The sequence below is a fragment of the Mobula birostris genome, chromosome 9 (assembly GCF_030028105.1).
Source record: "Mobula birostris isolate sMobBir1 chromosome 9, sMobBir1.hap1, whole genome shotgun sequence".
NCBI classification, from domain to species: Eukaryota; Metazoa; Chordata; class Chondrichthyes; order Myliobatiformes; family Myliobatidae; genus Mobula; species Mobula birostris.
In genome coordinates, this window is record NC_092378.1 from 22,920,005 (window position 1) to 22,935,768 (window position 15,764).

Below are 15,764 nucleotides of genomic sequence, written 5' to 3' on the forward strand. Positions count from 1 at the left end.
GAAACTGTGAATGATAAATAATATTTTAGGTTTGAGGTAAAGAAAGCCTTAAAAGTTGGAAAATGGGTAAAGGAAAATATTGAAGGCCTAACAGTATGATGGGTTTTATCTTAAATGAGCTAGAATACAAAGAGGTAGAAGTTCTACTAAAACTATGCACCAACATTAGCTGGCCCCACCAGGCATGACACGTTGACATCTAGGCTCTGCATCTGAAGGCACACACCAGTAATTCACCAGAATGATACACCAGCAAAAAAAGTATGGTTACAAGGACAAGTTCTATCAGCTTGCCTTGCATTTCTATGAACACTGAAGGTTAGAGTGATCTAATTGAGCTATCTCATTAGACTAATATATTAAGGGAGTTGATAGGATAGATTAAAGCAGTATCTCTTCAAATGGGGGAGTCAGTAAAGGTGTCATCACCAATATTATTTCAGCCGTGAAATTAGGATACATTTCTTCACAAATAAATCCATGTAAAGTATCCCATTGCAAATTACCCCCACACCAATAAAGCTGTAATATCAATTCAGTAGAAAATGTTAAAACTGAAATTTAATAAGGTTTAGTTGGCAAGGATATCACAGATTTTGAAATGAAGGCGAGTGGATGGAACTAAAACGCGAGTAACCCATGATTAATTAAATAGCCCATCAGGTACAAGGTGGGTGAATAACCAACTGAAGTCTCTCTCTTACAGTTTGTCAAAATAACTCATTTAGTGTAACACCTGGTTACTTACACAACCTAGCCAAGCGGCAAGTAAAATGTGTCGTACACTCTGTGCTTTCCATTCTGCCCGCTGAAAGGACAAGCAGACCTAATGACGTGGCTTTAAATAAATGCAGCAAGAGATTCATTATGATGATCATTTTGGCTTGATGTTTGGGAACCCCTGCTGTAGAGGATGGGGATTCTACTTACCAGAGTAACCGGAGAGCTCAATAGGACATCTGCCTATGCCAGTTAAATTGTTCCATTTCCCCTTTCATGATTACTAACCATTAACCAGCAACTGCATTTTCAACTTCTTTCCCTCAAAGGCAGCTAGAATTTTCTCCACATGGGAAAATCATGCAAGATTACATAAATGGTGTTAAGTAACACACCCCACAGAAATCAAAATGGTCAGGTTTCTATTTAACCAGTAGGAGGACATTGATCGTGTTGCCTGCCGTCAAAATAATAAACAGGAATTTTCGATAGCGCTTGTACATACTTCACAATATTCAATCTGCAAAATCCTGCTACAATCGCAGCATTCAGTCAATAAAGTATAAAATGATTATGTATGTCCAGTGTACAGTCAGAGTCATAGGAATCCCAACATAAGCATACTTGATAAAATATCTTGGATAAGTAATACATGTATATAGAAATTTATTGGCTTATTTATTTGACAAACTGTTCCAAAAACAATCAACCAATGCAAATATGTATTTGACATGGAAATGAATGTATATAGTCTCTTAGAACACAATTTATTTGGCTAATATCAATTAATGTGGAAATAAAACGCAGGAGACAGAACAGACCCTCTTAATTATCTAGAAAAAGCACTAAAATTTTCAAGAGGCAGAATTTTATCCCTTACATGTTTCTGACACAAACTTTGAAACATTAATTTCTTCAGTTAGAGTATTATTTGCCATCTATTTTGAGTTACATATACTTTCTATGTGTTTTTGAGGCATCTATTAAGATATTAGAATTATATTCCTCAATGGGACCAATTGCTGAGGTATACCTTCATTGAAGTTACATCATTATTATTTTCTTCAATAAAAATTGGCTGCAAGTATTTTTCATTGGTGGGGTCTTAAATACATTTCAATTTATTTGGAATTACATTAAGTGTCGTCCTTGCTTCCGTGCAGCACTGTAATTTCAGTAGACAACCAAGACAGTCGCCCCAGAAATAATGCTGCTTCCACTGAAATGGAGAGATAGCTTTCCCAAATTGTTCTGGATCTTCCATGATACTTTCAGTTAAGATTTGAATTCCTCACTTGAATTCTTATTTAAATTCCTCTAAAAATAAATCAGCTTTCATAGGCAGATCTTTCTCTCCATGGTCCTGTATAGCATTACAAGTAGAACAAATCTAATGCAGTACGTTCTGTTCTGATAGTTAAAACATAAGTTAAATATTCAACTGCAGATGTTGGAAAGGTCAATCAGTTGATTCCTAAGGGATGATTTTTCTGAATGATGTACATGAGAGAGTTCAGTTCCTGGATGTGAAGCAGAGGAATGTGCTGCCTTGCCTCCATTTCTTTGTATCACTCCAAGATGTTGCCATTTCTCCCAGGATTGTGATGGAGTGCAGGAAGGTGTCAAAACCATAGTGTGGTTTATCACAAAGAACTGAACAACTAACAGGTAGGATATACAAGTCAGAGGCTCACATTATGGAAAAGATGAACCAAGAAAATTAGTTCAAACAAAAAGATAGATAGAAAATTGTAACAACAGGAATTCTGCAGATGCTGGAAATTCAAGCAACACACATCAAAGTTGCTGGTGAACGCAGCAGGCCAGGCAGCATCTCTAGGAAGAGGTACAATCGATGTTTCAGGCCGAGACCCTTCGTCAGGACTAACTGAAGGAAGAGTTAGTAAGAGATTTGAAAGTGGGAGGGGGAGGGGGAGATCCAAAATGATAGGAGAAGACAGGAGGGGGAGGGATGGAGCCAAGAGCTTCTCCTATTATTTTGGATGTCCCCCTCCCACTTTCAAATCTCTTACTTACTCTTCCTTCAGTTAGTCCTGACGAAGGGTCTCGGCCTGAAACGTCGACTGTACCTCTTCCTAGAGATGCTGTCTGGCCTGCTGCGTTCACCAGCAACTTTGATGTGTGTTGATAGAAAATTATTAAAGTTTGTATGGATTTGGGTATAGCAACAAAAGTGAAATTCCTGGAATCATTGTGACCTTCCAAATGGATGTTCTGTTACTGGATTATAGAGCCATAGTCATAGAACACTACAGCACAGAAACAGGCCCTTCAGCCCAACTAGTCCATGCCAAACTATTAATCTGTCAAGTCCCATCGACCTGCACCTGGACCATAACCCTCCATACCCCTCCCCTCCATGTACTTAAAATGTTGCAATCGACCGTGTATCCACCACTTGTGCTGACAGCTCGTTCGCTCCACACTCTCACCACGCTGTGGGTAAAGAAGTTCCTCCTCATAGTTCCCTTAGACAGTTCACCTTTCAACCTTAACCCATGATCCCCAGTTCTAGTCTCACCCAACCTCAATGGTAAAACCTGCTTTCATTTACCCTATATATATCCTTCATAATTTTGTAACCCATTATCAAATCTCCCCTCATTCTTTTATGCTCTAGGGAATACAGTTCTAACCTAATCAACCTTCCTCTATAACTCAAGTCCTAGTCCTGGAAACATCCCTGTAAATTTTCTCTGTACTCTTTCAATCTTACTGATATCTTTCCTTTAGGTAGGTAACCAAAACTGCACACAATACTCCAAATTAGTCCTCACTAACATCTTATACAACTTCAACATTTCTGCACTCAATAATTTATGAAGGACAATATTTCAAAAGCTTTCTTTATGACCCTATCTACCTGTGACTACCACTTTCAATGAATTATGGATCTGTATTCCCAGATCTCTCTATTCTACCACACTCCTCAGAGCCTTACCGCTCACCGTGTAAAACCCACCTTGGTTGATCCTCCCAAAGTACCATATTTCACACTTGTCTGCATTAAATTCCATCTGCCATTTTCCAGCCGGTCCAGATCCTGATGCAAGCTTTGATAGTCTTCCTCACTGTCCAGTGTCATCCATAAATCTGCAGATCCAATTAACCATATTATCATCCAGAACATTGATACACATGACAAACAACAATGGACCCAGCACCAATTCCTGCAGCTCGTGACAAGTCACAGGCCCCAAGAGAGGCAATCATTTACTACCACTCTCTGGCTCCTCCCGCGAAGCCAAAGTCTAATCCAATTTACTATCTCATCTTGAATGACAAGCAACCAAACCTTCTTCACCAGCCTCCCATGTGAGACCTTGCAAAATCCTTTCTAAAGTTGAAGTAGACAACATCCACTATGCTGCCTTCATCAACTTTCCTGGTAACTTCCTCGAAAAACTATACGATTGGTTAGACACAACCTAGCATACACAAAGCCACATTGACAATCAGTCCATGTCTATGCAAATACTCATTGATCCAGTCTCTTAGAATACCTTACAATAATTTTCCCACTATTGATGTCGGGCTCATTGGCCCATAAGTTCATAGCTTATTCTTAGAGCTTTTCTTAAACAATGGAACAACATTAGCTACCCTCCAATCCTCCGGTACAAAGTATGTTTTAAATATCTGTTAGAGATCCTGCAATTTCTGCACTAGCCTTCCACAGGGTCAAATGGAACACCTTTTCAGGTCCTGGAGATTTATCAAGCTGAATTTTCCCCAAGACAGCAAACACCTCCTCCTTCTCCGTAATCTGAATAGGCTCCATGACTTCACTGCTGCTTTACCTCATTTCTATAAACTCTCTGTCTGTTTCCCGAGGAAATATAGATGTAAAACATCCATTTAAGATCTCCTCCATCTCTTTCAGATCCACACATAGATTACCACTCCAATCTTCCAGAGCACCAATTTTATCCTTTACTCTCCCTTTGCTCTTAATATACAATATCTGAAGCACTTAGGATTTTCCTTCACCTTGTCTGCTAGTGCAACCTCATGTCTTCTTTCAGCCCTCCTGATTTCCTTCTGAAGTGTTATCTTGCATTTCTTATACTCCTGTATAAGGATTGTTGCTGAAGTCCCATTATATCCCAAGGAACTGATTGGCAATGATTTATCAATCCTATTTCCATCAGAAATGAATGTTTTTATTTATATCATGTACTTTGCAGAATCACATTTCATTATTACCAGTACTGTATGTGAAACATACCAGAATTAATTGTGGTTCCGTGCCAAATATAAAGCACAGAAAAATGCCATAATACGCAACGCAATAGAAGCCGACAATTTACAAGACAATAGTGCAAACAGCCGTGGGCAATCAACAACTAGCAGAACGGTCACATGCACAAACATCAATAACCAAACTTAAATAATTATGACCATATGAGCAGACTCAATAATTATCAACAGAACAAGGAGAGCAGGAAAGACCATTGAACAGATGTTGTGCAGGGACAGTCAGGGTATTACACCACAGTGGCTTTTGTTGAGAAGCTGGACGGCTGCAGGAAAGAAGCTTTGGAGATGGTGTGGTCCTGATGGCGAAGGACTTGTAGTGTCTCCCGAATGGCAATTTAGTAAGGAGGTGACTGATAGGGTGTGCGGAGTCAACAGTAATTTTTTCACCTCTTTTCTTCGCTCTGGCAATGAACAGGTATTTTAATGTCAATAGCTGACAGCCAATGATCTCGTCTGCTGTGCGAACCATTCGCTGCAACCGGTGTTGGAAAGGGAGGAGGCAGCGAGAAACCAAACGGTGATACAGGTGTCACAACACTCTCAGTGACTACTCATTCAAACTACTCCTAACCCACCCGAAGCAATGTCTGCATACCCTACCTACACAGGGACTCGTCGGCCACCTCAAAAAGAGAGTGGAAGTAAAGTCATCCTCAGCATGCGGTCTAGGCCAAAATGAATGTGAAGAAAATAAGTATTACATTGCCAACAAAAGCAAAGTTGCTTACTATCTAGTGTAATGCGAAAGATCAGCTGCATCGAAGAATACTTTGTCCTTCAGATGAAAGTTTAAACTCCTAGACAGAAGATCCGGCTCCGCCGATTCGATGCTGTGGGTGATAATCCCGGATTCCATACCACTGCCCATGCGTCGTTACAGACAACCCCGGCTGGAGAACTGCACACAATATAAACGCTCCTCCGAACCTATGGTAGGAGCTATTGTTCATCATTGATGACAGGAATGAACAAAAAAAGAACAGTTTCCTTTACATAAATAACTACTATTTAACAGTTTTATTAAATAGCACGAGACTAGTTGCTGGTTCTATGTTTTTTTATGGGGAGGCAACAGGTTGGTTCGATTGTCCATGTCGATGGTTGAATGTGTATATTGCAGGAATGTTTACTCATTAAGAGGGCAAAATGAAAAGCGTGAGTGTTATAACACAAACTGAACATAACATAAAGGATTTTAGCGCCGCGGCTCGCCGCTCGGTTCACGCTACCGCCTTTGAATGGAAGCAACGCCCCGAAATTGAGGGCGGAAGTTGAGTGTGATCATCTGATAGAAGGAGATCAAGTGATCAGGCTGTCACATGCAACATGGCTTCCTGGTGGGGATTGCAGTTGGTGTTGGTGCTGGTCACGTTGCTGGCGGCCGTCCCGGGAGCCAAGGCTCTGGACGGAGGGGACGCGGTGGCGCTGCTGCTGGGACTGGCGCTGAGCACGGTGGGGCTGTGCGCCTGCCTGGGCTGGTACGCCCGCAGGAGGAACGGGCAGCTGTGAGCCGAGCCAAAGAGATGCAAGTGTCGCCGCGGCCGGGTCCCCAGAGCAACCGGTTTATCGAAACCCCGAGAGAGATAGGAGGGGGTCGCCGGCGTGCCGAGCTTCCTCGCCGGGACGCTGCAGGGGACTCGCCCCATTCATTTCCCCGGCTGCTGCACTCCTGAACCAGCCACATGGGCGTCTCTGCAAGGCGACAACTTTTGGATCTCTCTGACCCTCCACCCTCCCTAAAGTCCCGAGACCGTGCTATTGACCAGGTGTGCTGGCTCGCAGTCCTTCAAAGTGACGTTTAAAAGTTTCTCAAAGGCCGAATTGGAGCAGCAACTAAATTACAACGCGGAAGTGCTCGTCCTGGCTTCAGTTTTTCCGCTACCCGCAGGAACACGCACTGCTTCTGACGAGAAACTGGGACTTTTACACCTAAGGATGTTTGCGCAAAACGTTCAGTAATCTATCTCGCCAGGGTAAAAGTTGGACATGTGTTCGAGCTGAACTGTTACGTTTCGGTTATTGAAACCCCCCACCTTAGTTTGAATATTGCCACCTGGTGTCGCGAAAACCCAGTGTTTGCGATAACGTTTCACTTCTGTTCATTTGCAGTCTTTTTGTTCCACGCTTCCTTGTAGGCTTAGTTTTTGCATTGCTGTCAGTTGTACAAAGAAACGGTGAGATCAGTCTTCAACCAGTGGATTTCTTTAGTGACTAGAGTACTTAATACTATGCGATTTGTATGAATCTGCCTTTTTTGTGAAGGTAGCACAACGAATCAATTTTTGGTGTGTTTCTTTGAAGAATTGGTTTTAAAACGTGTTCATTAATCACTTAATTGTTCGGCGGGCATCAACTTGTTACTACAGCTGTCCGTTCTATAAATTCGGATGATATAAATTTGTTTATATAGCTCTTGTATTTTTATAATTGTGATAGTGAACATTTTAAACAGCAAGAGAGGAATCCAGATCAGAATTCCTGTAGATTTAAAACAAGCTTCTGGACCATGGGATAAGTCAGCATTTTAGGTTGTGACCCGGCATTAGGACCTGAAAAATTGAGTATCCCATTGCCTCCACAGATGCTGACTGACCTGCTGAGTTCCTGCAGCAGTATTTTTTTTGTTCCGGATTCCAGCACCTACAATCTGTTGTTTCCCCTGTGATTTTGATGCAGCTACCTCTTAAGTCAGGTGTTCCCAACTTTTTAATGCCATGGAAACCTATCATTAACCTGGGTCCATGTCACCAGGTTGAGAACCCATGTCTTAAATTGTGTGGCTTAAAAACAGCCCCAGGCTTAAATTTGTACAGGCTACAGCACAGGTTAACTGACATTTTGCCACTTGCCAACAGCAGAGTACACTGTTGCAAAGCCAACTTAAAATGTGTACCACATCCAATAATCACTGTTATGTATTGAAACATGACAGGCTGAGTTGAACACAAGATAATATGCAACAAGGTTTTGAAACTTTCAACTGATAGCAAACTATTTCAAACATCTGTGTTTGCCAAGCTATATTTTTCAGAAAAGACCATGCCCTGTGAACCAGCTTCAAATGGAGTTTGCTGTGATTGTTAATTAGGGTGAGGCAGGCTACAACACTACCTGGAGCTTGGTTATAAGAAGAATAGTTATACATACTACATTGGGCCTTCATATGATAATTTATTTCCCTAATTAGCATTTGCATAGTGTTTGTTTCAAGCTTTGCTTTCAGAATCTATTAAATGTGATAATTACTCAATTAGAAATTGAAGATTACCTATTTACAAAGATACAGATGATTGAAAACTTTGGCAGTGTGAAGTTTTCTTATTGACCCCACTTTCCATTGAATCTACTTGCAGCTTGTAAACTTCCTGTTCTTTAAGTCTCAAACACCTATACTAGTAGTTTTCATATCCTGAATTATTTTCATGATCTAGTCCATTAATTTTATGCGTAATATGCACACAAGATTGTTGTGGAATATGTGCGAGTCAAGTAATTGTATTAGTGTTACCAATGCTAATTTTATGAACTTATCAATGCATATCTATATTAAAGTCTTGTATAGTTAGTCATATAGAGAACAGCATTGATAAAGTCATATTTTGCATTTGTCAACCATTCGTCCTTCAATAAGTACTCCATTTGATAACAGCCGCAAGGAATATTTTGGTTCATTTACTGTGATACATTATCCTTGTATCAATGGAATAGAAATGTCTAAGACAAGTACTGTAATAAAATGTAATTGGACGTACATTCAATATATTAATAGCTTGTGGTGTGCATTGGCCTTTTGCACCTTCTTATCTGCCTTTATTCTCTTCTCAAATTCAGGATAATTAATCTCTTGAAGTCTTGTGATGTTACTTGTTAGAAATAAAATGCATTAGCTTAAGACCACAAACAATAAAATAGAAGCAGATGTAGGATATTTGGCTACTGCCTGCTCATCGCTCAATAAAATCATGGCTCAACTTTTGCAAGGTTATTGTAGTAAATTAGAAACTTCTGTAGATGGCCATTGTGCTGGTCATATCTTCACAGCCTGACAATCTTTCTGTTGGAAAAATTCTGGCATTGTGTTTTGAAGCTAATTTTCATGTAAATTTCAAATCAGTTCAAGAATATGCAGTAGTTGCTATTTGAAGTATATACCTTGAATCAATTTAGGGATAGGGTAAGTTGAGGTATAGACTGACCATTGTTGAGTTAAATGATTTAATGGTTGAAGGCCACTATCGCCATGATTTTTATTCCATTCCTGTCAGTATTGTGCCACTTGTTTCTATAAATAACTATTAGCTCAGAATTATCAGCTCACCTGTTGTTGAGAATTTTGTAGTCCCTGGTGTCTGCCAGAAGGTATGTGACATTTTGCACTTTCAATCTATCTGAAAACAGATTGAGCAAATATTTAGTTAACTGGGACTAGATACAGATCATTAAGTTGCTCTGTTTCGCAAATAAACATTTAGACATTGAATATGTTTACTGCACAGTTGTGATAATGGTACACTGCTCTCTCATCTTATTGCTAGGCTTAAACAAAATGAATTAGAAGTAATTCTCTGTACTCCCAATTGTCTTAATGCCCTTTGATTGACAGTCCATCTCTTTCTTTCTGTAAGAGAAAGATCGAAAAGCACAGTTAAGCAGGAGGCTCAAAAAGTAAATGCTGCAAAGCAATGCGGGGAGCAATCAAATGTCAAGAACCTACAGAACCAGTACACCTAGCTGATGAAGGGAATAGCTGTTACCTGTAAATATAAACCTCATTGCATCATCAACGTACCTCTAACCTTCAGGAAGATGATAGTTTCAAATTTGGGACTTGATAAGTTGGGGGGGGAGTCAAAATTGATTGCTCAAAACTAAGCAATACTAGAAAACAATAGATTTAGTAGTTAGTCTTAATCGTGCATGAAATTGGTCTTGTGAAGTACGAGCCACATAATGTGGCTAAAATTGCATATGTTGTGTGGAGGAGGGATGAGCATTTTTGTAATTGTGTGTTGATGCATTTCTTAATTTGTTTGCACGACGCATTTTCTCAATTTGCACATAATAGAAATGTTTTTTTCCCAAGTATCAGTAAAATCTATAAGATCTTTCCTAATCTTTTGCCTAATATGTACTTGCAATCTGGTTGCTTGTTTACTCATCCACTGTTTAATGACGTGTTTCAATCTAGTGTCACTGGCTGTGTTCTCAGTATTCTTTCTATTACCCTCTGTTAATACTGTATGTATAGCTTCAAAGTTTCTTCCACAATTAATTTGACTTTTTTTGTTTTCTCCATGCTGAAAACAAAGGATTCTGTTCACTAGCCACTCTCAGTACTGACTTTATTTTTGGTAGCTAAAGACACTTTGCTTCTAATTATATCCATCTTGTACAGCTATCTGATTTTTAGTGTGGTCTCTGTAGTCAGTTTGAAGCATGAGAGGTGCAATAGCTAGATTAGCTTGATCAGCTCAGTTAATTATACTAGCAAACGACAAAGGGTAAGATAGTTGTGATGGTTGGAGTGCCAATATTAAAGACTACATTTCCCCTGTCAGTAATATACAGGACAAGAGAAGTTTCATGCTACCTCAGATGACCAAGGTCAGTTTGTATGTTAACAACTGCTTCACTAAAGTGTTCACTCACTTGAATAGAGTAATTTCAAAGCTACAAATCCAATTTTGGGCCTCCATTAAGCACTATGGTCCTTCAATCTTTTAATTGCATTTGATCATAACGTGTAACATTGTGGCCTGGATACTGTCACGTGAGTACAGCAGTGTTACAGGGTGTTTGGTCTGTGATATCTGCTGAACACAATGCAAATTTAAACTAATCTAATATGCATGCAGTTGTCTGTATCCTGCAGGCCTCTCCCCAACTGTGTTCCTGTTATCTCCTTCGGGTGCTCCTCCCCCTTCGCTTTCTTCCATGGCCTTCAGTCCTCTCCTATCAGCTTCCCCCTTCTCCAGCCCTTTATCTCTTCACTTGACTTCCTAGCTCTTCACCTTACCCCTACACACCTCCCAGTTTCACCTATCACCTACTATGTGGTATTTCTTCATTCCCCCCCCCCTCCACCTTCTTACTCTGCCTTCCCATTTTTTTTCTCCAGTTCCAATAAAGGGTCTTGGCCCAAAACATTGGCTGTTTACTCTTTTCTATAGAGGCTGCCTGGGTTGCTGAGTTCCTCCAGCATTTTGTGTGTGTGTGTGTGTTTTGCTTTGGATTTCCAGCATCTGCAGATTTTTTTTTTGTTTTTATTCCTGTCTAATTGCTTCTTAAATGTCTAACTGCTTCCACCATTTTCCCTGAACCTATGCTCAGTTTGTAACTCTATAATCTCCTTTTAAATTTTCTGCCCCTCACTTTAAATTTATGTCCTCCAGATTCTGACAGTTCCACACTGGGGGAAAAAGACTCTGTTTTCCCCATTTTTGCCTTTGTCCTTATGTACTATCAGGTTGCTCCTCATTCCACACTGGGGGAAAAAGACTCTGTTTGCCCCATTTTTGCCTTTGTTCTTATGTACTATCAGGTTGCTCCTCAGCCTCTGTTGCTCCAGATGAAATAATCCAAGCTTGATTTAATTAGTTCATGTATGTTAAAGATTAGCTTTATTTGTCACATGTACATCAAAACATACAGTGAAGTGCAGGGGGCAGCATACAAGTGTTGCCTTACTTCCAACTTCAACAGAGCATGCCCACAGCTTACTAACCCCTAAATACAAGGGCTAAAAGGTAGCCTGGCTGTGGTGTTGAATTTGCTCCAGAACTAGCTACGGCTTTTATTAAGCAGCTCTTGTTACCTGCAACATTGGCATCTACCCAAAAATATGAAAGTCATCAAAGCACCCTATGTCCAGAAAAAGTCAAGTTCAATCTGATCTAAACCATTTGTTTCTGGATTTCTTCAGGATCTTGGTCAAAACATGGGAGACAAAGCCTAAATTCCAGAGGTGAGTTAATACTAATATTAACTACCTATATCAGAGCTTACACTTGGGGTGTGAACAATGGACGTTCTCCAGCGCAAGCACTCGGCAACATAAGGATAGGTATAATATACAGTATGAACTACATTCCAAGCAAAGTAAGCAAATTTAAATTCCCGTGTTGCCCTTGCATAAGTGAAAACACATTCAACCTGTTTCATTAACACACTTCCCATCTATTATGAGATTGGAAGTGGGCTGTTTGCTGATGATAAGACAGTTTTCAGCTACATTCTCAGTTTCAAAGCAAATGAAGCATTTTGAATGCAGGAATTCTTGGACAACATCCAAGGTCTGACCAATAAGTGACAAGTAACGTTGAAACCACACAAGCTCCAGGTGATGATCATTGTCAAGAGAGAACATAAACAGCTCACATTGACTTCCAATGGCATTTTCATTACAGAGTCTCTGACCGTCAACATTCTCGAGGTCACCAGTGACAGAGCTCAAAAAGAACAGGTACATAAATCAGAATGGTGCAGCAAAGGGAGATGGTTGAAAGAAGTTATCAGCCTAGCAACTCTGCTACAGCCAGCTTCCACTAGATTCCAGATCCAAAACAAGGCACTGCACAAAACCTTCAGCTTAATGGGGGTGTTCACCTCATAAACACAGCATATATGTGTATCCTCTGCTTATCAACCTTGCACCTCTCATTCATTTTCATATCACCTCATGATTTTGAACACTGCCTCTTGTTACATATTATCAGGATGAGATTAAGGTCTAGGCTATATTATCTACATATATAATGTGAAAAACCTCCAGGAACGTTCATACCCTCTAATCAAGGTAGCACCTCTTCTGCACTCTCTCCAGTGTCCACATCCTCTTTATAATGGGGCAGACATTATATACACCAAGTGCAGTCTGACTGGAGTTTTGTGTACATGTAGCATAACTTCCTTACTTCTTGTATTGAAATCCCCATGAAGGTAATGCCTTATCACATTAAATTTCATAGCCGCTTTCAGTGAAGTCTGGACATGAACCCAAAATCACTCTGTACCTCAATGCTATGAAAGGGTATACTGTCTCATTTGACTTCCCAAAGTGCAAAACTTCACACTTTCCTGGATTAAACTCAATCTGCCACTTTTCTGCCCATATTTGTAACAGATCTCTATCATGTTGTATTCTTTGATAGTCCGTTGCACTATCCACCACTCCACAATCTTAGATTCATCCACAAACTTATTAATCCAACCCTCTACATTTTCATCCAAACCATCACAGAGGTCCCCAGGACCTGATGAAGAGTTGTGGCCCTAAACATAGACAGTTTATTCTCCTCCATAGATGCTGCATGACCTGCTGAGTTTCCCTCAGCATTGTGTGTGTGTTACTCTAGATTTCCAGCTTCAGTAGGATCTAATATATTTATGGGCCACAGCAGCAATCCTTGTGAAACACCACCGGTTGTGAAATCTCTAGCCAGAATTAGTCTTCCCCCACACCTGTTGTCATCTCAGATGTCCCTGGAATTTTCAGGGCAAAATATTCTCTGTCAGACATGGTTGACATGATTGAGTCAAGGTATTACATGAGAGGTGCCCCTCATGGGTTTCTCCAGCTTCCTGTTCACAGATTTGCTTTCACATAAATTCCTAATTGTCACCGAGGTACACTGAACTGTGCTCACTAGAGACACCTGGCAAAGAGACAAGGTAAGCCATTGAATTGATTGCACAACATTGTCATTCTTACCTGATTAATTTGCAATGCTTTTTCAAAGCAAAATGACACAATTGTAATGACACACTCAAATAATTTAATCTGTTAAAATGTATTCTCTTGATTCAGCTGTTTCAATGGAAGTTGAAGTCCCCAGTAGATTCAAGATTCCAATTTGTTTATCACATACAGTGAAGTGTCATTTACATTAACAATGATAACAATCAAATATGAAAACTACAAATTTTAAAAAGTTAACAACACAAAAACTGAGCTAACAGTCAGAAATTGAGTGAACTCTAGGACCCTGATTGTCCTATGGGAAGAAAGTGATCCCAAAAAAAGTTAAGTATGAGTACAAAGATGACTTGTGTTACTCTGTCCTAAACTCTACAATACTCGAAACAGCCCAGTTCATCAAGGGTAAGGTCCTCCCAACCATTGAGCAGATCTACATGAAACACTGTCGTAGGAAAGCAGAATCCACCATCATTGGACCCCCTCCACCCAGGTCATGCTCTCGTCTCACTGACACCATCAGGGAAAAGATACAGGAACCTCAGGACACCCCCAAAATCAGGTTCAGGAGCAGTTTCTACCCCTCATCCATTAGGCCCCTGAACCAAACGGCATAATTCACTCAACTTCACGCTCTATCATTGAAATGTTCCTGCGGCAATGGATTCACTTTCAAGGACTCTTTATCTCAAGTTCTTAATATTTATTGTTTGTTTATTTATTTTTTGTTTTTGTATTTGCATATTTTGTTGCCTTCTACATTCTGGTTGAACACCCAAGTTGGGTGGTCCTTAATTGATTCTGTTATGGTTATCCTATTGATTTATTGAGTATGCCCATGGGGAAAATGAATCTCAGCATTGTATATCGTGACATACATGTACTTTGATAAATTTTCTTTGAACTTTGAACTCACCAGACACAATGGAAAATTCAATAATGCTGACGAATCATATACTCCAAGTTTATAAATCTAATTAAACAAAATAAATGGTATACCAGGTCGTTAAGTCATAGCTGCTTGCTATGCAGTTTTGTAGTTAATCTAAACTACAGTATCCTAACTAACTTCAGAAAATAACATAGGTAGAAAAACAAAGTGCAGTCCAAAATTGTGAAGTAACACAGAGTCAATAATCACCATTTGACTTCCCAAAGGCTGTTCATAAATGTTAAGTAGTGATGAATGAGTATGTGCAGCCAAACGCTCATTTTGCATACCAATATAATTAATGAAAATGCGTATTAAAAGCTAATTGTTACACGGATGTAAGTTTTTCAATAGAATATGTAGCAACTAAGAACTGGCGAAATAAATCTATTTGACAATGCAGCGTGTGCCAGAGGTTATCTTTACCAGGCTCGGTCGTTTGTAAAGCTTTGCAATGCCTGGCTGGGCTGAAGTAACATAAATTAGCGTTAATCGCGTTCCCGATGGAGCGGACGTGTTACATTTAAGCGCCTTTGCCTTTGCTGTGTGTATGTGTGTGGAAGGAGGAGAGATGCGACAGCAGAAGACGCGGCAGGGATTACAAATAGGCTCGGTGCGCAGTCTCCGTCTCAGGCACTTGCTATCCATTCACTCCCAGCAAGCTACTGACAGCAGGAGACAGCAACTCCTTGTGACACCACAGTCAGCCCTACAGAGAGAGAGAGAGAGAGAGAGGAAAAAAAACAACACAGGTACGTGCTTTTCCATCTTCCTGAATAAATGTATTTCTGCTCAAGACACGGAAAATGTCGATGAAATGATGCTTTAAAATGTTAATTGTCAGTTTGCTGTGCATCTTTCCACAGAAATAAGAGGCTGCTTTTTGAAATATATGATGATTCATTTTATAGGCTCCTCGCCGTAAATAATTACCCGGGATCGGGTGGATTTTATAGATGCCTTTAATGAGAGTGACGCCCGGGTAGGGCCGGACACGCCAGCTCTGGATTTTTTTCCACCTCTACCTATTTACACAGAAGAGCTAGACGGGAGGGGTGGGAGACTGGATTTTTTTTTATATACCGGCGCTCTCCTTCCATCATGACTCTTCACTGCCGTGGCTGAGGCTGTTGCCAG

At 40.2% G+C, this 15,764-nt stretch overlaps 2 protein-coding genes across 5 annotated transcripts in view; one reads left to right on the top strand and one right to left on the bottom strand.

Annotated features, from left to right (window-relative positions):
* The window catches only part of LOC140202581 (uncharacterized), a 103,223-nt gene that overhangs the window by 38,395 nt on the left and 49,064 nt on the right, over nt 1-15,764 (bottom strand). For 2 of the 4 annotated variants that reach the window (XR_011887129.1, XR_011887131.1), the window contains exon 1: nt 5,730-5,854. Coding sequence is in view for 2 of the 4 variants with exons in the window: in XM_072267610.1 (XP_072123711.1) it covers nt 3,704-3,834; nt 5,730-5,760 (162 nt within the window). In the remaining 2 variants the exon portion in view is untranslated. Of the gene's footprint in view, nt 1-3,703; nt 3,835-5,729; nt 5,855-9,319; nt 9,390-15,764 lie in introns of those variants that run through there. The other 2 variants (XM_072267610.1, XM_072267611.1) reach the window with 2 other exon arrangements.
* On the top strand, nt 6,301-8,759 carry LOC140202582 (small integral membrane protein 30). Its single transcript, XM_072267612.1, has one exon. The coding sequence runs from the start codon at nt 6,328-6,330 to the stop codon at nt 6,508-6,510; it is 183 nt and encodes a 60-aa protein (XP_072123713.1). The 5' UTR covers nt 6,301-6,327; the 3' UTR covers nt 6,511-8,759.